This window comes from Rhinatrema bivittatum, chromosome 6, assembly GCF_901001135.1.
Source record: "Rhinatrema bivittatum chromosome 6, aRhiBiv1.1, whole genome shotgun sequence".
NCBI classification, from domain to species: domain Eukaryota; kingdom Metazoa; phylum Chordata; class Amphibia; order Gymnophiona; family Rhinatrematidae; genus Rhinatrema; species Rhinatrema bivittatum.
In genome coordinates, this window is record NC_042620.1 from 26,510,342 (window position 1) to 26,536,292 (window position 25,951).

The 25,951-nt window shown below is 41.9% G+C and overlaps 1 protein-coding gene across 1 annotated transcript in view; it reads left to right on the forward strand.

Annotated features, from left to right (window-relative positions):
* The window catches only part of PTPN4 (protein tyrosine phosphatase non-receptor type 4), a 685,809-nt gene that overhangs the window by 530,606 nt on the left and 129,252 nt on the right, over positions 1-25,951 (forward strand). Inside the window, exon 15 of the mRNA XM_029605153.1 lies at positions 19,979-20,137. Coding sequence (XP_029461013.1) covers positions 19,979-20,137 — 159 coding nt within the window. The remainder of the gene's footprint in view (positions 1-19,978; positions 20,138-25,951) is intronic.

A 25,951-nucleotide genomic window follows, 5' to 3' on the forward strand; every position in this document is an offset into this window, starting at 1 on the left:
CAATCTAATAAGTGAATTTTAAAAGCCCCGGAGACAAATGCACAGGTTGTGGTCCATCATGCGCCAAGCAGATTTTAAAAGTCGACCGTGTACGCGTTTATCTCCCACTATATGCACGAATGAAAAATTTCAAAAAAAGGGGCATGGCATTGACATTCCTGGATTTCAACTTCCAATTTGTGTGTAAATACTTATGCTCACAGGCACGCCCTGGGGTCCCCTGCTACATAACTTTACTTCTGATATGGAGGACATGTAAGTAATAAAGTAAAGATTAATAGATAGATCAGCGAGATTTTGAGGGTCCGGGCTAACAGGGAAGAAGGGAGGCCATTAAACTAGGGGGATTTGGAAGTCCTATCCCTTGCCTAGGCGCCCTGGGAATGAATTGCCCAGACCTTTAATGGGTTTGACATGCATGTCTTTCAAAATACCCCTACCTAAGTAGGCATTTGCGCATGTCTACTTAAAATTGCGTGACAGTGAAGACAATAGGAATCGGATGATGAAAACAAGCCCTTTTATTAAAAATGCCCGACTCTGGCTGAGTTTCGCTCTCTTACATAGAGCTGCCTCAGGGGCAACTGAAAATAGACATACAAATATTAGAAATAAATACAATTAAATAATTAAAAAATAAAACAATAAATAACATATATAGATGTACAAACTCAAACCTTACAATAAAATAAAACATATATATGTCAAATAATAAAAGTCATGTCTCAAGGCAATAAAAACAATTCAAAAGTTAAAACAAATTACATATATGGATGTACAAACTCATAACATACAATAAAACAAAACATATATGTTTAACAGACATCAAAATGGTGCAGGAAATAGAAACAAAGCAAACAGTATTCTGAGTTAAAGTGATCCAGTAAAATTGGAGAGGCTAACTTTGTGTTAGAAAAATAATGCAATTTGTTTTAATAAAAATGTGGAGTCAATAGTAGTTGTAAACAAATTATTCGGAAAAATAAAAATTAAAAAATAAATAAATAATGAATGAAATGCAATGACATTGAACATGATGCTTACTTTATTGAACCAGGACTTAGGTATGTTAGCAAAGATGATATTGCAGTAATATTCCTATACCCAACAGAAAAAAACTGAGAATAAATACAAAATTGAAAAATAAAATGAAACTGAAAATAATAAATGAAAAATGAAAGGACTACCTACAGTGTAGTTGATTTCTTATCATATCATAAGACCTTTTCCTTAAACACACTACATTGCCATGTAATAGCAACAGTGAGGGCAATATTATTCAAATATATGTTTCTGCAATAAATAAAATGAAAAGTGAATTACTTATAGAAATATAATTGCACACACTTTTGGCACGGAAGAAATTTAAAACAAAAAGAAATCACAACCAAATATTAATCATAAGAAACACATTTAAATTAACCCTATTGAACGAAGTATTTAAAATGATAGACAACCAAAGTAAAATGTTGTGTAATATATTAATGTTCAACCGATAGTATGTATTGCTGGTTGGACAACAATAGCGTATATCACTAGCTTCGTGTCAGTGTCAAAAACAGAGGTAAAACAAGTGCAACATTACAGTTCAAAACCAAAGGAAAAGTACAGTTAAAATCGATGTTTAAACATGCTATCATGTCATGCTCGAGAACCATTTCATTTTTTGGAACCAGCTTGACAGTGATCAATATTGTGCCACTTATTAGACTATTACTAATACGCTAATAAAATGACAGAGGACGAGCTAGACATTTCAAGCAATTACTCACTTATTTAGTTTGTAAACAATACTACAATGACTAAGGACTGGAACCGCCGCCAGCAAGAATATTTCTAAAAACTCTCTCAACTAAGATAATGTTTATCACGTCAGACACCAGCAGCCTCTGAACTTAAGATCGATTTTGCTGCTTCATAAAAAGGCGTAAAAGACAAACAACAATAGCGATTTGCTTACAATGTAAGATGTATTAATGAAATAGCAGCCGAGGATAAAAAATGCAAACAATTACTTACATACAAAGCGAACAAACAGTATTCCAGCTAATACAAATTGAAAACGCCGCCTATGAGGGTATTTATGGAAACTCTCGCGAGACGAGAGATGGTTTTTCGCGCCAAAAAATCAAAATAGCCTCTGACTAATAAATGAATGTATTACAAAACAACTTAAATTTTGCCAATGTTAAAAAATCATAATATATGCTCCACTGTATGATAAACCATTGCTGAAATGCAATGTGAAGAAAAACAACCCGTTGGTCAAAATGCAGATGCAGAATAAAATGATCTAAAAAAACTGAAAAAGAAAACCTTGTCTTTTTGTGTGTATATCACTGTAAGTAGCCCTTATTATAATTTAAATAAAATCTTTTCCTTAAATCAGAATTTGTAATATGTCTGAACTGAAAACAAAAAATGTCATATGTATAAAAAAGTAGATGTTGATAATTGTGTAAACATAAAATTAAAAATGATGTATACAAAATAAAGTAAAATAATAGGAAATATGATACACTAGGTGTGTTATTACCTAAAAAAATGTAAAATTATGAAATTGTGATGAATTGTGAAATAATGTAAATACATAAATATAAAAATATGAAAATGATAAACTGAACATATTGGCTCCTATAAAAAATCAAGCTAAAAAATACTAACACAAAGTTGTTCATAAATATACTCCTAAATCAAATTCATTATTGAGACCAATCGGTGCCATGGTATTGAATTCAAAAATAAATCTTTGCTTGCTTCTAAGGAGTACATTATTGAAATCGCCACCTCTCCAGTTAACACGTATTTTTTGTTTTACACAAAACTTAAAATCTGTGAATTTGTGACCAGTCTCAATGCAATGTGCAACCAAGGGTTTGCCCTCTTTTAATCTATTAATCGCACTTTTATGTTCTATAATCCTTCTGTTGAACTGTCTAATTTTTTGCAAGGACATATGGCCACATAAATGACTCCAGAGCTTTTGCAATTTGTTGAATCACTGAGTTTGTATATTTTGTCCGTATTCTGAATTTTCAAACTCTGTGCTCTAACAAAACAAACACTACAGTTACCACACGGACTATGTCCTGATGCTCTCTTAGTTTTGGGTGGAGGAATAGGTAATACTGAAGGTGCTAGAAATTCTTTCAAGTGCATGTGCGTACAGTCAGCCTGTTTTATAACATAAGTGCATATACGCACGTATGTTATAAAATGGCCATGTCCCTTGATGCAGGCTGAGGAACGGGTGCACATGTGCCCATTTAAAAGTTATGTCCCTGTTTGTACCTGAGGCAATGGAGGGTAAAGTGACTTGGCTAAGGTCACAAGGAGCGGCAGTGGGATTTGAATTCTTGCTTCTCTGGTTTACACCCTGCTGCTCTAACCACTAGGGCTGCTCCTCCAATATGCAAACTAATTTTCTGCCTTTCCTAGTAGGATACTTTAATTTGGTATTTCAGTTATATAAATATCAACATCATCTTTCAAAATCTATTTAAAAGAGCATTAGTAGCAAATCTTTTCTAAACAATTGTCATTTAAAACAAAATTAAGCAACCTTTTTTTCTTTGTCTTCATTTCTTTATTGAGAACTGCCCTTTAATATTTTTAAATTTTTCTATATTACCATTCTTAGCAATATGAATTGAAGCAAATCTGGGTGTTATCAAAACCCCTTGCAAGCATTGTATATGTAAAGTATATAAGCAATGTGAAAAATAGAAGAGTAGAGTCTGTGAAATACATTTTTAAAAAATGGAGTAGAGCCATGAATGTAAGGTGTGGAATTCCAAAAGAATGAAAAAATACTGTGTTAGCAAGCATATGTTAGGACAAAAAGTTGCCAGTTTCTAGTCTTTGCTGCTTCCTGTTTGGAATTATTTAAAGTAAGTTGTATTTTAGAAATGAAAATAGTACTACTGCGTTAACTACATTATCCCAGGACAAGCAGGATGATAGTCCTCACATATGGGTAACATCATCAGATGGAGCCCTAGTACGGAAGACCTCTGTCAAAAGTTTCTAGAAACTTTTGGCTGGCCCTCTGAGCCTACTGAGCATGCCCAGCATGCCATGATATTCTCAGCCACAGGAATCTCCCTTCAGTCTCTTTTTTTCCACCTTGCTGTAAGCAAAGCAGATCAGGAGCTCTTGAAAAATTTCCCTCATTTACTTAAGGGAAGAAAACTTTTTTCAGTCACATTTTCTTCACATTTGGGTCTCTCTATGACATAGTCTTGGTGAGTACATTTTTTGGTTAGCTCTCGGTCGATTCCGGTCACCTCACTATCGATTACCCGCCGGTCATCGACCATTATTAGGCCACAACTTTATCATGGCCTCCAGTTTCAAAAAATGTCCAGATTGTAACCGGACTATGTCCATTACTGACCCACATTATGTATATGTTCTGTGCCTGGGATCAGGCCACGATGTCCAGGCTTGTTCAACCTGTGCCCAGATGACACCGAAGGGCAGGCGTGCCCATTTGGATAAGATGGAAGAATTGTTTAAAAAAATTCCATAGTCATCGTCGATGTCATCCTCAAGGGTAACACCTCCCTCTGTTACTAAACATCGAGGTGAAAAAAGAACCGATGACCTTCCATCATCGGCACCGTCGATATCCTTGATAGCATCTTCTTCAGCATCGAAAGGTCATCGAGAAAAGAAGCGGTATTGCCACCGATCCATCGACCCATCGGATAATAAGGCATCGACGTCAGCATCGAAGTCCATCGAACCAATGCCAAAGAAGGTCTGTGTACTAGAGCCAACTCCACTGGCTGTACATGAGGAACCGCAGTGCTCTCCACCGGGCTCGGTGTCAGAGGATGTGCCACCACAAATCATCGTGGAAGTGCCAATAGCACCAGAAGTACCTTCCCCAGTGACAGTGGACACTGTCCCAGTTTCCAGGGAAGAAGAAGTGACTAATATAGTCCAATAAGCCGTCTTCGAGGCTTTACGGAATCTACAGACCAGCCAATTTTTCAGCCTTTGCTGAATAGACTCTATGCCTTGATAGGAGCTTTTCCTCCGACACCGACGGCACTGATTCTATCGATACAACCATCGTTGCCATCGATGCTGATGCACCCACCGGTGGCTCCAGCCATTCCGATTCCCTGATCATTGGATGAGGATGATAGGGACTCCCGATTCCATCCCAGGACCATCGGGCCTTCACCGGCATCGAGTTCCGAAGAAACCCTCGATGCCATTCAAGGATCCATCGATGCCAATACATCCTAGTCCATCGAGTGATACCCAGAATCGATTTCCACCGATGCCATCGATGCCCTCATTACCAACGATGCCAAAACACATACCAGCAAAGGCTGTGTTTAAATCAAAGCATCATATACAACCAGAGGACCCTGACTCCCATTATCATCCTCAATATACTCCTTGGAAGGATGTTGATATGGACACGGAGTCAGAGGAACTGCAATCAGAGCCCTCTCCACCAGAGGAGAGAAAAAAATCCCCTCCTGAAGATTTGTCATTTACAAGTTTTATTAAAGAAATGGCAGAGACAATTCCTTTTGAATTGATCACGGAGGAGGATACCAGACATAAGGCCCTAGAAGTCCTTCAATTCGTGGACGCACCGAAGGAAATAATGGCAATCCCAATCCATGAAGTCCTTTTGGAACTGCAACAATGAATGTGGGAATATCCCTGCTCAGTCCCAGCAGTAAATTGGAGAACAGATGCCACTTACTTAGTGCAACATGCTCCAGGGTATCAGAAACCCCAACTACTTCACCATTCGGTAGTTGTAGAATCGGCTCAGAAAAAAGCCTGAAAACAAAAACCTCACTCATCTGTTTCACTAGGGGAAGGAGCAACGCTTCTTAGATACCTTAGAGAAGAAAGTCTATCAAGGTTCCATGCTGGTAGCACGCATTGCAGCATACCAGCTCTATATGACACAATACCAAAGAAACTTGTGGAAACAAGTACAGGGTATTGTAGATAACCTTCCACAGCAACATCAACTACCTTTGGCTACATTAGTTGAAAAAGGATTGGAATCTGGCAAACACAAGGTGAGAGCAGCTTATGACTTGTTCAAAACATCAACTCGTCAATCAGCCTCTGCAATAAATGCGAGAAGATGGGCCTGGCTCAAGGCCTCTGACCTCAGACAGGAAGTCCAGGAAAGGCTAGCATATCTCCCTTGTGTTGGAGACAATCTTTTTGGAGAACAGATCCAAGCTACAGTATCTCAGTTGAAAGACCATCATGAGACACTCTGGCAGCTCTCCTAATTGCCAGCAGATCAGCCATCCTCCCTAAGACGGCCAACTCGCAGGGACACGAGGCGACCCTTCTATAGAAATAGAAGGTATTACCCACCTGCCTCTTCAGCACGTCAGTACCATCCATCACAAAGAGGACGTCCGTGTCAGCCAAAACAACAAAAAAACCCAGCCACCACCCCAAACTGGACCAGCAGCGGGTTGTTGAACCGAATCAAGAGAACAGAAGCCTCTTTCTCAACCCTATGCCCTCCCTACCAGTAGGAGGTCGACTTCATTATTTCCAACATCAATGGAGTCTCATCACAAAAGACCAATGGGTATTAGCCATACTAAATCGGGGATATCACCTAAAATTCAAAGCAATACCCCCGCATTTTCCTCCCATTCCACTTTGGATAAACATAGTCATCACACCTCAACTCCAAGTAGAACTCTCTACTTTGCTGACTGCCAGGGCCTTCGAACCAGTGACCAGGTCTCAACAAGGCACGGGGTTCTATTCCCGATATTTCCTAATTCCAAAGAAAGCAGGCGGCCTTCGCCCTATCTTAGACCTCCGAAATCTCAACAAATTTCTACACAAAAGTTTCGGATGGTATCTCTGGGAACCATCCTTCCATTACTTCAAAAGGGATATTGGCTCTGTTCTCTGGATCTTCAAGACGCTTATGCACACATACCAATTTCCACACAACATCGCAAGTACCTACGATTCGTCGTGGGAAAGAATCATTACCAGTATCGAGTCCTACCATTCGGGACTGGCCTCTGCTCCTCGAGTATTCACAAAATGCCTAGCAGTAGTGGCCGCACATCTAAGAAAAAACAGTATTCATGTTTTTCCATACCTAGACGATTGGCTGATCAGAAGTCCATCTAGGCAGGGAGCTCTCTGTGCCTTGGAAACCACAATAACACTATTGCACCTCCTGGGATTTCTCATCAATTATCCAAAATCTCACATCGAGCCATCTCAACTCCTCACATTCATCGGAGCAGACCTCGACACCACAGTGGCGAAAGCTTCCCTTCCAAGCGACCGTGCCAACAATCTGGCACGCTTGGCGAACATTATAATTCATCACCAGTTCGCATCCGCCCATCAAATTCTGGTTCTTCTAGGACACATGGCCTCGACAGTACATGTTACACCTATGGCAAAGCTAGCCATGAGAAGAACTCAATGGACTTTGAAAACTCAATGGCTACAAGCTTTCCAACCACTGTCGTACACAATTCATATCACCGACCAGTTACGTCTATCGCTCCACTGGTGGACAAATCAAACAGCACTACAAGCTGGTCTCCCATTCCAACAGGCAAATCTGCAAGTCATCCTGACTACAGATGCCTCTAACCTTGGATGGGGAGCTCACGTCAACAACCTTCAAACACAAGGGACGTGGACTACGCTCGAAAAGCAGTATCAGATAAACTTCTTGGAACTTCGAGTGATGTGATATGCCCTTTATGCCTTCAAAGACTGCCTTTCACACAAGCCTGTGCTGATACAAACAGACAACACAGTAGCAATGTCGTACATAAACAAACAAGGAGGCACAGGCTCTTATCTGCTATGCCAGGAAGCAGTACAGATTTGGGCTTGGGCTCTAGAGCATTCCATACATCTCCGAGCAACTTCTCTGGCGGGCATCAAAAATATCCTAGCAGACGATCTCAGTAGACATTTCAATCCCCACGAATGGTCGCTGGACCCACGCATAGCGAGCAAAATCTTTCAACGCTGGGGTCGCCCAACTATAGACCTCTTTGCTTCCAAACTGAACCACAAAGTTCTGCTCCCTCCACGGACGTCAACAAACAGTTCCCAGGGATGCATTTGCTCGCCCCTGGAATACAGGTCTTCTATATGCGTATCCTCCAATTCCGCTCATAGCGAAAACTCTCGTGAAGCTATAACAGGACAGAAGGACAATGATCCTCATAGCCCTGTACTGGCCTCGACAAGTATGGTTTCCCATACTCGACCTCTCGATCTCACAACCAATCCGCCTGGGCACAGAGCCCACTCTTATAACTCAGAATCAGAGCAAGTTGCGTCATCCCAACCTGACAACTCTTGCCCTAACAGCTTGGATGTTGAAAGCTTAGTTCTGCAACCACTTAAACTTTCAACACAAGTCTCTCAAGTTCTAGTAGCTTCACGAAAGCCTTCCACACGTAAATCCTACCACTTTAAGTGGACTAGATTTACAAAATGGTGCACACAAAAAGGTATATACCCTTTCTCCTGCCCCACTTCTTCTTTACTAGATACCACCTGTCGGATTCTGGTCTCCAGACATCCTCTGTAAGGGTACACCTAAGCGCCATAGCGGCATACCACAAGGGAATAGGGGATGCGCCAATAACAGCACAACCCCTAGTAAGTAGGTTCATGAGAGGCTTACTTCACCTTAAGCCTCCCATTCGACCACCGGTCACTGAATGGGACCTGAATGTAGTACTAACAAGGCTCATGCGCTCACTGTTCGAGCCTCTACACTCCTGTGATGAGAAATTTCTTACATGGAAAGTGCTTTTCTTAGTTGCAAGCTCTCGTCACATACTCACCCTACAACAAGGTTCCTGCATGAGAGAGTAGTCCTTTGCACTCACCCCAAATTCTTACCAAAAGTGGTAACAGACTTTCATATCAATCAGTCAATAGTCTTGCCTACTTTCTTTACAAGACCTCACTCTCACCATGGAGAGAGAGTCTTACACACCTCGGACTGTAAACGTGCACTTGCTTTTTACCTGAATCGCAGGGCGGTCCATAGAAAATCCACCCAACTCTTTGTTTCTTTCGACAAAAATAAACCAGGAGTTGCAGTAGGAAAACAGACTCTCTCCAACTGGCTAGCAGACTGTATTGAGTTCTGTTATGAAAAAGCAAAGATTCCTCTCCAGGGGTGAGTAAAAGCACATTCAGTAAAGGGCTATGTCCACATCAGTAGCACACTATCGTTCAGTGCCTATTCTTGACATATGTAAAGCTGCAACATGGAGTTCCCTTCACACCTTTGCAGCTCATTATTGTCTGGACAAAGAAGGATGACAAGGTTCAGCCTTTGGACAATCTGTCTTAAAGAACTTATTTCCAGTATAACTCCAACTCCTTCTACATCCATCCTGCTGTGATTTTCAGGCTGCCACATTTTTTCCAACAGTGCACCAGTTGTTGTGCTTGTTGCACAAGTTGTATGCTGTTGGTATACTGTAAAAATGACTCAGCCTGTAGCTTGCTAATCACCCATATGTGAGGACTATCATCCTGCTTGTCCTGGGATAAAACAAAATTGCTTACCTTGTAATAGGTGTTATCCCAGGACAGCAGGATGTAGTCCTCACAGAACCCACCCACCTCCCCGCGGAGTTGGGTCCGATACGTTTTATTATTTTATTTTTTTAGCTCACGCATATTTCTACAAACGAGACTGAAGGGAGACCCCTGTGGCTGAGAATATCATGGCATGCTGGGCATGCTCAGTAGGCTCAGAGTGCCAGCCAAAAGTTTCTAGAAACTTTTGACAGAGGTTTTCCGTACCAGGGCTTCATCTGATGATGTCACCCATATGTGAGGACTACATCCTGCTGTCCTGGAATAACACCTATTACAAAGTAAGCAATTTTACTATCTATGATTTATATTTTGTGATGCACGGAATGGAGCTCAGAGGAGACCTCTGCTGGTGGGAAGGCACCATAGGGTACGATGAGGCTGTGCACAGCAGTTGAAATTGTAACACATGCACCCTGATCTTCATTTTAAATCTCAAAATTTGCATTTATCAAAGGATGGGAGGACAACAGAAGAAAGACCTATAATGCTGTCGAACTCTAAGGAAGAGTAGCAATCATTATATGATTCTCTTATTGTGTTCTGATGAGAAATGTGCTGCTTTTACATCAGACCCCTTGCCTTAACCTTCCAGAAATACATCTCTGCCAGAGGATGTCATATTCAGCTTTTCTCCAAAAAACGGTCAAGGCCATTTCTTTTACTTTACAGTAGGAAACAGATTCTAGAGCAGATACATTTGGTGTGCTAAAGTATATTCAAGTCCCTAAACTAGGAGTTTGTTTCAATGCATAGATTATTACAGGAACTGTAAACAAGAATATGGCAAACACCATTATCTACTCTACCTGTAGCAAGGAAGTTGGACCTTAAGTACAAAGTGAAATCTTGTTCTGCCCATCAAAAAGTACGACTCCTACATGAGTCGGTGGTGGTAGAATCAACTTTGAAGAAAACAAAGTACACCAAAGCTCATTTCAGGATTCTTCCCAATAAAGACGCTAAATTGATGGATAATATGACAAAAAAAAAAAAAAATTCCACACAGCTATGTTAGTATTCAGAATACCTGCTCATTAACTGTACATAGAATAATATATGTATAATTCCTTGCAAAAGCTTCGACATGACCAAGCAGCTTCCTACAGATGCCATTTATCATTTTGCTACAGTATTAGAAGACACAGAGGAATGTGGAAATCACCAAAATCATTCAGCGTACAGTACGTGTTATAATTCCTCCAGGACTTCTGTGGTAGTCGTAGGAGCGATAAGGGTGACATGGCTTCTAGCATCAGGCCTTTGTGAGTTTGTTCACGAAAGTTGGCTGATGTTTAATGCATAGATCATCATCTCTTTAGAGACAAGTTTAACAAAACAATCTCATTAAAGATCATTGCTCCACCACACTCCTTACTCTATCAGCTGTAGCAGATCAATCATCTACTAGTAGAAAAATCTATCCACATTACAGGAGGCAGTACTTCTATTTACAAAGAAGATACCAGGTCTATTCTTTTCAGCCACCTCACATAGGACAGTAGCAAAAACAGCAAAGCTAGCCTCATGCTAGGAAAAGAGCCCAACTCAAACCTCTCCAGCAAGCACAACCAAAACTCTAATCCCTGTCTCAGCAGAGGAATATGTCTTTCACCCTCTACCATGTTCTTGTGGCGCAGTCCCAGGGGCTCTGCCCTGAGACTTTTTTTTTCTCTGATCTGGGGCTCCGATCTCTGAATTGGCACATCTTCTTGGAGTCCAGGGCCGTGGAGCGGCAGCGGCGGTCATTGGACCGTCTTCAGCTGGGGCCCCTCCTGGGATTGCAGTGACGACCTCCCCTATCTGAGGCTGTCTGCTTGTGGTGGGTTGGTCACTTCAGCACCTCAGCCATCAGTGATTGTGCCTTAACTCTCCTTCGGGGAGTTGCTAGGTCGTTCAGGATTGGGAAGCCCTGATCCTGCTGCTTCCCTCTACCCTCTGGAAGGGGAGATTCGACTGGGTTCCAAGGCAACCCTTTTGGGTTCCCTTCTGGATGCCCCACTGTGCACCCCTTCAAGGGGGTATCCCTCATTTGTGTTCCTGGACAAGGGATGGCACTGCTCTGACTGGCACCAGCCCCAAGAATAGTTGAGAATAGCACTCTTCCTTGCATACTTTAAGGCTTGACAGTTCTAACCACAAGGGAGTTTGTCCAATGTTGCTCCTCGGTGGGCCCTCCAGGTTTTCCCTGGTTTGGGAGTCACCTTGGTATCTATTGGACTCTGTGGGAGTCTTCCTTAAGGATCGCTATCATCTGTCATTCTTGCCTGTGGGACCTCCATCAGCTAGGCGATGGCGCCTTTCACCTTTTTGCCATGTCCATGGCTGAAGGAGTTGGGGGCCGAATACCCTATTGGAGAGGTACTGGCCTCTGCTCATGGTGGCGTGCAAGCTATTCTTCCCCCTTTTTCAGGATCATCCTGTCTGCGGACAGAGGAGTCCTGGGTAATGCAACGTTGTCCATTTCTGGACCACATACTTCCTTAGGAGGGGGAAGTATATGCACTCTTGGCTGGGGTAGTTATACTGCAGCCAAGTGGCTTGGAGATTGCCCTGGGCCTGCCTTGATGCCCTTTGGGTTTCTGGGCTGGTAAGAAAATCATGTTCTACTGGGGTTTGCAAATGGGACTCTCCAGCTTCCCATCTTCTGGTGGAGCCTTCGGGACTTCTCCCCCTGGGCAATCGCTCTCAGTTTCCGCTGTTTCAAGAAGACTTGAGGGCTCCATCTCAGTGCGATACTTCCTGCTGGTTTCAGCAGTGAATTGTTCACTTGGGGTTGACAGACAACCAGATGACTTGGGCTTGCCCAGGCAGCCCTCCAGTCTGCCTCCTTGGGTTCTTCGCTCCTTCCATTTGGATTGTCAGGGGGAGGAGAGGTAAAGCTAAGGCACCCATGGAATATCTCTGTATACTTACAGGGAAGGATACACCATGTTTTTTTCCACTTATTTTTGCCATTATCTGGCCAATACTGCCTTAGCTTTTACTCATTTTCTAGTTTGCCCAAAGGGCCTTCCTACTCCCCTTGCAATCCTGTGACAAGATAGATGAGCCTATTCTGACAGATGCTCTTGAATGAGCTTCAGGCCTATCTTGTTTCCCTGCTCGGGGGTTTTGGGCTACAGGTCTGTTTCAGGGATTGTCTTTCATCCCCTGAAACCTTTGATGCTGTCCTGCACGGTCAGCTAGGTCTGATGCTTTGGCATGCAGTGTCTGTTCCAGGCCCTGCCGTGGTTTGCTTGGGTTTCTTCTACACATTCAGCCTTCCAGCCAAATCAGGGCACTCTCTTCAGATACATTTGATCCTTTGGATGTCAGTGGATGATAGTTTCTTTCTGGATGGCTCTTGGACCCCAGTTTGTTTTTCAGTTTTCTTTTTTTTTCTTTTTTTTTAATTTTCTTTTTCAATTTTCCAAAATACATCAAGAAAACAATCTTGTATAGAAAGCAGTTCCAACAAACCAACATTTTACAACTTAACATAATATCTTTTCCCTAAACATCTGCTTTAAAGTCCTCGTCAGCAGGGAGAGATCCATTACTCTACCTCAGGAATATAAAATTTACAATCAACGAAATTGATGGGTCCTATACAGGAGATTTCTAGTATTACGGATCCAGCTGTAGACTAAAGGTACTACTAGCCTTCCAAAACAGGAGAGGAAGTTATTATATCTAATGAATACTTTTTTAGGAAATTCTCCAATTGCTCAGGTTGGAAAAATATATAGGAAACATTTTTATATTTTATGTAACATTTACACGGATATTTGAGAATGTACATAGCTCCCATTTTTTGTACTTGAGGTCTTAATTTCAGAAATAATTTTCTTCTTAACTGGGTGCTTCTCGCCAGATCTGGAAATATTCCAACATTTAAACCAAGAAAGGACTCTGTCCTATTACGAAAGTATAATCTCAAAGTCCAGTCACAATCTGATTCAAGCAAAAAGTCACAATAAGAGTGGCAGGTTTCACATGCTCTCTCTGAGTTGTTTCTAACAACTTTGTTACTTCCAAGGCTGGAGTTTCAGTTGTATTTAATATCTCAGGAGTTAGAAGTTGAAAATCTTTTTCTCCTTCCTTCTCAACTTTTTTGAAAGCTGGTATATAATACAACTTAGATGTAGGCGGTATCAATTCCTCTGAAATCTTTAATATCTGAACCAAATATTGCCTCCACATATCTCGTGGGGTCACCATAGGGTCTCTGGGAAAATTTATTAAACGTAAGTTTCTCCCTTTTATTTGATTCTTCATGTTTTCTAAGCGATTCATTAATATGGAGTTTTCTTTTATGATGTTATATTGAAGATTTCTCATTTCTTTCACTTCATTCTCAACCTTTTCATATTTTTCCATTTGCTTATTCATATCTTCCTCTAGTTTTCCCATTCTCACCGTGGTAGTATTTAACACAGAAGCCAGAGGATTTATCTGGTTGAAAAGATTATTGTTAACTGTTTGTATTGCTTCCCATATCTTCTCTAGAGAGAAAGCATCTGGTTTTATTAATTCTTTCTTTTTAGGTAATGTTAAAAGTACTTTCCTTTCTGTTGGAGACTGTCGTACAGCCTACAGCGTCTCCCAGGCCGGTCTCTTCCACGAGGTGTGGCTTCTACTGTTCCTCCCTACTGCCTTCATCGTGCAGCCACGATTCTCCGGCGGTTTCACTCTCACTTTCGTGGTTGAGATCCTTCCCGTTAGCTCCTCGCAGAGCTGCAGGATTTCCTGGGGGCATCTGCGATACCGGGGATAAGGTTGTCTGGAGCTCATGTGAGGAGGCGGTTTCTTCTTCCACCCGCTCTCCCCGCTGCGAGCTTTCCTCCGGTTTCTGCTCCCGTATTACATGGGAGTCCATAGGTTCTTGGATCCGACCCTCAGTATGTTCACCCTGACTTTCTCTCTTTCGCTCTTCTTTTTCTGCCGGTATGGGGCATTTTACACAAAATGTACGTTACTCCTCAGATCCCTGGTTACCCACGTCTGGACCTGTCAGCCATCTTGGATCTCTCCCCTCCTTCAGTTGTTTTCTCACACTGAAGGAAACTGTGCAGTTTTCGTCCAAGAGTCTCTCTCGTTTACATCTCTGGGTCCTTCCAGCATCCAGGAGGATCTAAGATCCACTGTTTTTGTCAGGGTTTACTTTTCAGGAACCCTGTTTGTACTGGTTTCCAAGATATGGAGTTTGCTTCTGCTTGCACTCTCATCACTCCTCTGCCTCAGGCATCCCTGCTACACATGAGGGTTTGTGTCTCAGTTTTTTTCTATGGCTTTCTTTGTAGAACGCAACTCTTCTCCAGTCTGCACCCCTGGTGGGTCAGCTGCCTCTCAGGCAAAGGAGGGGGGAGGTAATGCTCCAGCAGTCTGCAGTTTCCTGCTTTGTCTTGCTCAGACAGCCTAGAGCTAGGGATTCTCCTATATCTGAGGACTACCATCCTGCTTGTCCTAGGAGAAAGCAGAGTTGCTTACCTATAAGAGATGTTCTCCTAGGACAGCAGGATTTCTCCTAGGACAAGCAGGATGGTAGTCCTCAAAACCCTCCTGCCTCCCCTGGGAGTTGGTTTTTATATGTATTGACTATATCATGGATTGAAGGACTAGGGGGCAAGGTGATGACTACAGCTACATATGCTCAGTAGGGCATGCTGAAAGCTCTTAATTCTTTGAGATCAAAGTTCCATGTCAGGCTCCATCTGATGATGATACCCATATTTATTTATTTTATTTATTTATTTAGTACTTTTATATACCGACATTCATGATACAGATCATATATCGGTTTACAAGGAACAGGGGGTAGAAACATTAACTTTAACATAGAATAAGAGGTAAAAATGTTACAATAAAACAAGGGTAATGGAACTAGGAAGATGAAGAAGCTAGAGGAAGAAAGGTAACTCAGTGGCTATAACAAATCAATTATAATGTCTGAGATGGTGTGCATTGAATATAAGGCATTGGTGAGTGGTCTGTGGCATAGCTGATGTAGGCCTGGATCAGGGGAAGGCTTGTTGAAACAGCCAAGTCTTACGTTTTTTTTCTGAAAGTCAACAAGCAGGTTTCCTGTCTGAGATCGGGGGGGGGGGGGGGATAGCATTCCAGATGGCTGGTCCCGCTGTTGAGAAGGCCCGTTCTCTAGTGGTTGACAGGTGGGTGGATTTGGTAGAAGGGGCGTGCAGGGATCCTTTGTAAGGTTCCCTGATAGGTCTTGAAGAGGTGTGGAGTCTGAGAGGGACTTGCAGGTCAATAGGGATCTGGTGGTGAATGGTTTTATGAATAACAGTAAGGGATTTGTGAAGGATTCTAAAGCTTATTGGTAACCAATGCAGATCTCTGAGGATGGGTGTAACGTGATCTCTTCTGTTGGTGTTTGTTAGGATTCTAGCGGCCGTGTTTTGGAGCATCTGAAGAGGTTTAGTGGAGGAGGCGGGTAGACCTAGTAGAATGGAATTGCAATAGTCTATCTTGGAGAACATAATGGCCTGGAGGACAGATCTGAAGTCGTGAAAGTGCAGAAGAGGTTTAAGTCTTGGTTGTGTGGTTAATGAACTTCTTCAAATTCAGATGGTTGTCAATTATTACTCCAAGATCTCTTGCTTGTGTGATTAAAGTGTTAGGGTGGGTCAGCTGAGGGGTATCGCTGAATTCAGGGGATATGAGGAGGAGCTCCGTTTTGGCTGAGTTGAATACCAGGTTTAGGCTGGTGAAGAGGAGGTTGATGGCTTGAAGGCAGTTGTCCCAGAACTTAAGAGTTTTCGTTAGGGATTCAGTTATAGGGATCAAGATTTGTATGTCATCAGCGTAAAGGTAGTGTTTTAGTTTTAGGCTTGTTAGCAGCTGGCAGAGGGGAAGGAGGTAGATGTTGAAGAGGGTGGGGGACATGGAGGAGCCCTGGGGTACTCGTAGAGAAGAATTGATACATGGGGACTCTGTTGTTGATTTTGACTTTATATCCTCTGCTACTGAGAAAGGAGTCCAACCATCTAAAGGCCATTCCAGTTATCCCAATGTCGGATAGACGCTTTAGGAGGATGGAGTGGTTCACCATGTCGAAGGCTGCAGAGATGTCGAGGAGCACTAGCAAGAATGAGTGTCCTTTGTCCAATCCCATGATGAGGTGGTCTGTGAGAGAAATGAGAAGGGGTTCGGTGCTTAGCGATTTGCGGAATCCGTATTGAGTTGGGTGGAGTATTCTATGTGAGTATTCTATGTGAGGACTAACATCCTGCTGTCCTAGGTAAACACCTGTTAAGGGTAAGCAACTCTGCTTTCTGCAGTTAGAGATCCTCCTATTCATTGAGACCTAAATATAGTTCTCGCTCAGCTCATGAAATTGCCCTTTGAGCCTATTATTACATCAGACCTAAAATGTCTGTCTTGGAAGATTTTTTTTGACTGTGGTAACTTCTGCACAAAGTGAGCTACAAGTGCTAGTTTTGTACTCTGCTTACCCAAATGTACAGAAAATCCTCAACTATTCAGCTCTCTCAACCCAGTCAAACAAAGGTTTTCAATTACAAAGAAACCTCTTTTCACAAGGATTTCTCATTGCATTTCTTTATGTTGAAATTGGTCAGAACAACGTCTTTAGCCCATCTTCCCTCTGCTTTCATAGAAGAAAGCTGCAGATCTACCACTTGGTCTCCAATCCACACCTTCACTACTCATTACTATCTAGAAAATACTTCACATCAAGATAGTTTTGGAGGAGAGAGGCAAGATGGCACCTGAATAGTAATAGCAGATTGATTGTTCTGTAGGAGAGGCAAGTTTTTGTGCTGTTTGTTGTACAAATAACTAGTACTTCCCATGGCTTCCCTTTTGAGGATGCTGTGGTTACTGGTCCCATTGACAGCTTTGTTTGCCCCTTTGATTGAACGGAATAATCTGGGAATATTGGAACCAGCACTAGTGAAGTTGCTGCTGCAGGTGGTGAGTGGGAGCATAATGATGCATCAACTCCCATAGGATAGCAAGGAAGTCAGGGCTGGAAGACTCTTGCAGAACCCCAGCTCGGATGCTTCTTTCCACTAAATTCTTTGTACGGTCCACTCAGAAATTACATTGGAAACAGCTGAAGAGGCAGCTTCTGCTGCTGGTTCTTTCTTGGTGGGTGCGCCTTCATCAGAAATGGGTCATTATCTGGTTGGACCAGGAGTGGAGGAGCCTCTTGGAATATGTAATGGATCTCAAGGGTAATCTTACCTCAACACAAGGTATTCATTCTCTTGTGGAGTCCAATGCTATTTTCTCTCAGAAAGTGGGGATAATTTGATGTTTTTAAAGCTACAGTGCTTAAAGATAGTAAAACTTCTGGAAGGACTGGGACTCTCTAGAATTTGACGTATCAAAAGAATATTAGACTTATCAGCTTTCCATGTTATACTAATGTATCTGGGCTAGTTATTTAAAAATTATTTAACACTTTGTGTTTAAATTTCTCCTGTATTTGCCACCCATTATTAATAAGGCATTTTATGTTTCAAAAATATATTCTGCTTTACAAATACTTTGTTACCCAAGAGCTAGAGACATTGACTGTTGTTGCAGAAACAAAAGGAACTCCTCTAGTATCTTTTATTTTAGAGCCAGATACAAATGTGATAATGCATCTTTACTTCTGGGTTATGGATAAGCAATTTATGGGCACTAAGATAAGAATGTATACAGATGTTTTTTGTATGACTTAATTTAAGAGTAAAACATTTTTGAAGATGTGGGATCAGTACAACAAAATGGAACAACTTTAGCACTTAAATATTCTGTTAAATGTTGTGTTTTATACAAAGATTTACAATATGTATTTTGGGATCCTAAGCAATTGTCTGATTTTTCTTGCTACACCTAAAGTATAGTCTCATGTTCCTGATATGCCTGTGGAGCTTAGTTCTTTTTCTTCTGAAGAAATGTATTACCTTTTAAAATTGTGTCCTTTACTTTTTACTATTTATTTTCCTTTCACGATTGGGTTTTTGCAAACAGCTTATAACCTGTATTTCTGGGTGTGAATTTTTCTATTTTTTTGTATAGAAATCTGAATTAGAACTTTTCGGCTGTCTCTCCTTTTATTGTGGATATTTGATTTGAGGTTTCTGGGGGCTTTTGGGATTTTTTTTTTTTAATGCAGTTGGTAATTTGATTCATTTTTTTGTCTTAAACATCTTGTATGTAATGGGGTAGATTTTAAGAACTTGTGCGCGGACGTCCATGTGCACGCGCTACCTGGCACGCACACATGGACGCCCGATTTTGTAACATGCACACGCGGGTACGTGCATGTTATAAAATCGGGGGTCGGCGCGCGCAAGAGGTTGCACACTAGTGCATCTTGTGCACACCGCCCGCGGCCTTCACCCGTTGCCTCCCAGGCCGCTCCAGTTTAGGAGCGGCCTGTGAGGGAATTTCCCTTCCCTCTACTCTATCCTTCCTACCCCTTCCCCTAACCTTCCTGCCCCAGCCCTATTCTAACCCCTCCTCCCCATTCTTTTTTCTTACTGTTTGTGCCTGCCTTAGGGTAGGCGCAGGTTGCACGTGCCGGCACTCTGCTGGCATGTGATCCCCGGCACAGTGGCAAATGGCTGCTGTGCTGGGGACCTCTAGCTCCCCCCCACCTTCCCCCACCCTGCCCCTTTTTCAAAGCCCCGGGACATACGTGCATCTTTGGGCTTTACGTGCGTCACCGGGCCTTTTTAAAATAGGCTCGGTGCGCGTAGGCGTTTTAAAATCTACCCCAATATGTTTGTGTGATCTTGTTTATTTCATAAATTTAATAGAGAAAGTTAAAAAAAAAAAAAAAAAAAAAAGAAAAAAAAAAGGTTTTGGCCAGCAGTTCTCGAAAGTTTAATTCCTTCAACTCTCCCTCCAGCCTCTATCAAAGTGCATGTTTGACAACAGATATAAAACCATAAATACTTACATGTAACTCTCAGCTTAGGAGTCCCCACTTTTGTGGCTAATTACTATCCTACTTGTTCACAGAGAAAGCAAAGTTACTTACCTGTAACAGGTATTCTTCATAGAGAGCAGGACAAATCATCCCACCCCCTCCCCTGTAGATCTAAAAGTTAGCTTGCTGTAAAGAGTGAGGAGACTTGTGTGGCAGCTGCTGCAAGGGAAAACCTGCACAGAAAAATATTCTTGGCTTTTCTGAGTTCTGAGAGCGCTTTTCTATCTCGTGCTGTCAAATGATGTCATCCTCTTGCGTGGCTGATTTGTTCTGCTGTCTTAGAGAAGACCTGCTATTGGTAAGCAACTTTGCTTTTTTTAATCTTTGTAAAAATAGGTAAAGATATAGTAAGTATTCATTTTTGGAGAGTAAATTATTTTTCTTTATTTTAATTCTTTCTTTGCAACTTAGTCGGAATTCTTCCTTCACTCAAGAAGGAACTCGTCTAAGGCCGTCTTCGGTGGGACATTTAGTGGACCGTCTCATCCACACATCACCAAGTGAAGTTTTTGCTAACCACAGGTCTCCCTCATCTACCCAGGCCAACAGCATCATTCTGGATTCCTCACCGTAAGAGCTTCATTTTTCATGTTTGTTCTAACATTTTTCATTTGAAAGATGCAATAAAAAATGGTGGTACAGTAGGGACATGTAACTAGCCAAATGATTAAAAATTCCATATTGTGTAAATACAATCCACAATACTGACACTTGTTTGAATTGTTGAAATTGGTAGTACTTGGTTCCCAGTAATATGATTCCATAGCCATCATCATTTGTCCTAACTGTACAGGAAACTTTAATAGAGCTTCATATATGTAAACTTTCTCTCCCTAGTATCCTTATATATGTGTATTTTTAAATATATTATCACTAGCTGACACCTATGGAAATTCCCCAGAGTCCCTGCTCCAGTATAGCCTACTCTTCTACTTCAAGCCCTGGTACAGCCTACTCAGCCCCATCACAGGCTGCCCCCCAGGAACAGCACAATCTGTCTGCCTCCCCCTCTCAGCCCCAGCCTAGGCTATCCCCTAGCCCCAGCTGCAGCGTAACCACCCTTGGAAATTCTCTGAAGACTCCTATTTATTGCCCTTCCCTCTCCAGCCTCAGCAAAGCCTGCCTCCATCATTGCAATCCCAGCAACATCAGCTCAGCACGCGCTCTCCCTTCCCCAGCAGAGCCAGCCCCACTAGGCCAAGTCTTCCCCCCAGCCACAGCATAGCCTGCCCCCACCTTCAGCCCAAGCCACAGCCACTCTACTCTCCAGATATTAGACTTTTTCTTTGAAGGCTAGGAGCTGTTTGCACCAAGTATACACATGCAATCTCTCACCAGCTGGTAGGTAATCATACATGTGATGCTCAATGCAAAAGACTAGATAGCCCCCGACTCACTGATGAAATACTGTCTGCATATTAATTTTGTTCAATTGTTAGCAATTTAAAATTTCTGAGGTAGTAGGGACGATCAAATTTATCTAAAGTACTTTTAATTTTTTGACTTATTTTATATTTTTCTATTAGTGATCTTCCAGAGAAAATAGTTAATCTATTTATAACAACCTGATTACACACCTTATTGACCCTTATTTTGAACTAACTCCCGGTTATTGTATCAAATAAATCTGTTGAAAATTTGTAGGAAGTAGTGTTGTAGCACATGCCTTCCGATCTGCTGCTGGAAATAGGGGGATATGGAAGCTGGGCTGTGGATTGTAAAGTCTAGATAGTTCATGGTGACCTCTAGGCTTCTCTGGTGGGACTGCTTGAAGAAATATGAGATGAGACTTCTGGTTCTCTATTTCTAGAAAGAGTGTGTAGGTTGTAAAAGCTCAAATTCGATGGGTCGCAGTGTCGTCTGCTGGAGCTGCTGGCAGAAGTATGCAAATGAGCTTCCAGTTCCCTGCAGCAGGAAACAGTGTGGGGTCTGTGGAAGTTGAAGCTAGATAGCTTGCACTGTCCTTCAGAGTTCTCTGCTTGGGCTGCTGGGAGAAGTATGCAAATGATCATTCAGGTTCTTTGGTGCTAGAAAGTGTGTCGGGGCTGTGAAAGCTTGAAACCTAGATGGCATGCAGTATCCTCTGGAATCCTTTGCTGGGGTTACTAGGAGAAGTATGCAAATGCGCCTTCTAGTTTTCTGCATTTGGAAATAGTGTGGGGCCTGTAGGAACTGAAGCCTAGATAGCTTGCAGTATCTGTAGGCCTCTGCTAAGATGGCTAGGAGGAGTATGCAAATAAGCCTTCAGGTCCTCTGGTGCTAGAAAGTATGTGAGAGCTGTGAAAGCTGGAACTTAGATGGCTCTCCATGTCCTCTCATGGAGCTGTTGGAAAAAGTATGCAAATGAGCTTTCCAGTTTTCTGCAGCTTGAAACAGTTAGAGGCCGTAAAGGTTGAAGCCTAGACAGTTCAGAGTCCTCTGCTTGGGTCTACTGGAAGAAGTATGCAGATGAGCCCTCCAGTCCTCTGCTGCAGACACGCTACTTCCTTCTAAGCGCAATATCTATCTATCTATCTAAGATTCAGACTTTCAGATACTTGAAAAACTTTAATGATCCAAAGACTACGACAAACCTTTTCCATCAGAAAAAAATCAGCAGAACCAGAGGTCACGCGCTGAGGCTCCAGGGAGGAAGACTAAGAACCAATGTCAGGAAGTATTTCTTCATGGAAAGGGTGGTGGATGCCTGGAATGCCCTTCCGGAGGAAGTGGTGAAGTCTAAAACTGTGAAGGACTTCAAAGGGGCGTGGGATAAACACTGTGGGTCCATCAAGTCTAGAGGACGTGAATAAAGAGGAGGCAGCAAAACACTGCACGGCGCGGCAGTAGCCACAGAGGCATTCACGGAGCGGGATGCCAGTGGTTGGTGTTCCACCTTCACGGAGTGGAAGGATGGAGGGCTGCCATCTCCAAAAAAAAAAAAACCAGGGGTGGGTAAGAGTATGGGGCAGGGGTGTGGCCTGCTTGTTACAGCGGTTGCTACCCCTAATTGAGCTGGATGTTCACTTGGATGCAGATCCGGCGCTTCTCTCTACATTGGTGGTGGGGTGGAGGGGAATTAGGGCTGGAGGGTACTGGAAGCCAATAGTAACAGGTGGATGAGAGAAAAAGATAAAAAAAAAATAAAATAAAGGATAAAGTGCGTAGCTTGCTGGGCAGACTGGATGGGCTGTTCGGTCTTCTTCTGCCGTCGTTTCTATGTTTCTATATCTATCTATCTATATCTATAGATATAGATATAGAGATATATAGATCTATAGATAGATTCCTGCAAAAATAAAGGGCTAGATATTGTCCAGACATGTTGATGATATGCTTATACTAGGTAGACAAAATCTTATATAATGAACACATTTGCTAGAGTAAATTAGGAGCCCAAAAGTTCTTGACAGTTAGGATTATAACTTAGTTATGATGCAAATTTAATCTGTAGTTTGTTCATATGAGAATTTTCTATTCCTGAGTGTTCATATTTGGCTTTCATATTAAGACCTGACTTTGCTATATTCTTAAGCTCTGTGGATGGGGAAAAATTGAGACAATGATGTATTCTATAATTGACTGCATAACAAAGGACTAACAAGATTCAGGATGTGGTTACAAGTATAGAATGAGCCACTAGACAGAAACTTAGATATTGCTGAGACCTGTGGTGTTTCGAGATCTAGCATCCTCTCTTTTGAGGACACTGAAAAGGAGGCACATTGAAGAAAGCATCCTTCAAAAGATATTTGCTCCTTAAAAAAGAAGCAGCAGAGATCAACTTATGAGAGGGCATTCTCTAAGCTGAAGTTAATGCGCTCAAATCGAAGGCATGCTTTGCACAGAAGAAAATATTCTTGACACAGAAACAGTTTGCACAATCAGGGAAGAAGAAACAGTACTCTGCAGTAGACTTCTTGGCAGTAAAGTCACTGATAGTATCTTCTCAGGTGCTCATCTCAGAAGTAGATAACTTCTTGTCTGGACCCTTCTCAGGTGTGGAGGCACCACTGTTCTAGAGGATTTTATAAGAAAATTTTGATGACATGCAAAGGTTGTCATCTATAAAGGAACAGTGAGACTAGTATTGGAGATTCTCCAAGATCATTCCCTTTCTGGACAGTTAAGAGGCACCTTAATGAGAGAGTTTCCCAGTTCGCTCTGCACTCCAGCCAGGAGTTACTCCACTGTGTGAAGATCCTTTGGAGATGATAGATCTAATCAGATCAATTCAAAGACATTACTCTAGCAGTGTGAATCCAAATTGTTCCTCACTGTAATGCTTTCAATTATCTGAGCATTCATGGGGAACTTCATCTGCTTGGTCAGACAAGGAAAAGTCCAAAGGATGTCCCTCTGATCCTTCACCACCCTTGTCAGGGAAGTACCTCACTGCTGCAGTACATTAATATCCTGTCCAATGGAGAAGAATGTAGAAAACGTTTTAATCATGTTGGCATATGAAGCTTTCAGCATCTCAGCATTGACATAATCAGTGGCCATTGGGACATAAAGATTAGCCTGGGTCTGCGTGAGTGGTTTTTGTGAGGATGTGCACAACAGACTACTAAATATTCCCCCTACAGGGGAAAACGTTTTTGGTGATAGTCAGACTGTTGATCTTTATAAAGGACCCCTCCAGGCTCTAATCTGCCATATCAGAACAGTCCACCTTCTTGAGAAAGCAGCCATTCCTGTACAAGAGGCACATCTATCAGAGAAGGAGCTACCAGAAATATCCAACTACAGCCCAAAGTACCCTTGTTGTCTTAAGCAAGGATGGCATAACTAGCCTTTGAGGGAGGACTCTGCCATCTATCCCAGTGAGAGAGAGATGCTAGAGTTTTTCAAAAAGTCTTGGCCTTTGATTATAAAGAACAGATGGGTTCTAAAAATAATTCAAGGATATCCATCAGATAGTCCTATCCCTACTTGTTGACTGGTGTGTTTTGGTGTAATTTTTAGTTTTGTTCCTTGATCAGAATGAATTTTTATAGGCATGGATGCAGAACTTGAAAACATGGTACATATAGATATTTCACTGTAGATGAGTTATTCTTTTTCACAATTGAAATCTCCTTATTGCTGGGCAGACTGGATGGACCACTTGGGACTTTTTTTTTTGTTGCTGACATTTACTATGTTATAATGACCAACAACACAATGATTTTGTACAGCAGGAAATAATCTCTACTATCAGAAAATGCAGTGAAGCATGTCTTAGAGCTGGAAACCAACAAAGGGCTTCTACTCCAGATATTTCTTAATTCCAGAAAAGTCAGGAAGTTTGAGACCAGTCTTAGAACTGAGAAACTTGAACACATTCCTTTGTTGAAAAAAATTCAAGATGAATTCACTGAACACCATTCTTCCCCTCCTACAAGTGAAAGACTGGTTTTGCTCCCTGGATTTCAAGGATATGTGTACATTCATAATGATTGACCCTCTCCACAAAACATTCCTCCGTTTCATAGTGCATGGAATTCACTATCAATATCAGGTGCTTCCTTTCAGCAGCACTGAGAGTTTTCAAAAAATATCTAGCAATAATAGTTGCTCACCTTCGAAGGGTAGGAATCTTTGGTTTTCACAAACCAGACCGGGAGAAGAGCCTTTCACAAACCAAAGAGTCCAAACAGTGTCTCCAAACAACAATTCACCTGCTAGTTAATGGATTTTATGATAAACATTCTAAAGTATACCTTAGAACCATCCCAGTCTATTGGAGCCCTACCTGATACACAGATGGGAAAGACTTTCCTCCCGGATCAGAAAACAGACATACTGAGAGAAATTACAAGAAATCTCATGAGCAGGACATGGTTTTCAGCTCATTCCATCCTGTTATTGCTCGGACATAAGACAACCACAGTCTATATAACTCCATATGCATACCTACACATGTCAGCTTCAGTGGGTATTCAAGTTCCAGTGGAACCAGTTGACCCAGCTGTTGTCCTATTGTGGATTGGAAATTGGTTAAAAGATAGAAAAGAGAGTAGGGCTAAATGGTAAATTTTCCCAGTGGAGAAAGGTGAATATTGGAGTGCCCCAGGGATTTCTTCTGGGACTAGTGCTCTTTAATATATTTATAAACAACCTGGAAACGGGAACAATGAGTGAGGTGATGAAATTCGCCAATGACACTAAATTATTCAAAGTTGTTAAATCAGAAGAGGATTATGAGAAATTGCAAGAGGACCTTGCAAAACTGGGAGGCTGGGCATGCAAATGGCAAATGTGGACAAGTGCAAAGTGATGCTGTTATGGAAGAATAACCCTAATTATAGCTACACAGTGAACTTTAGAAGTCACCATTCAGGAAAAGGATCTAGGCTTCATTATTGATATGTTGCTTCTGCTCAGTGTGCAGCAGCAGCCAAACCAGCAAATAGAATGCTA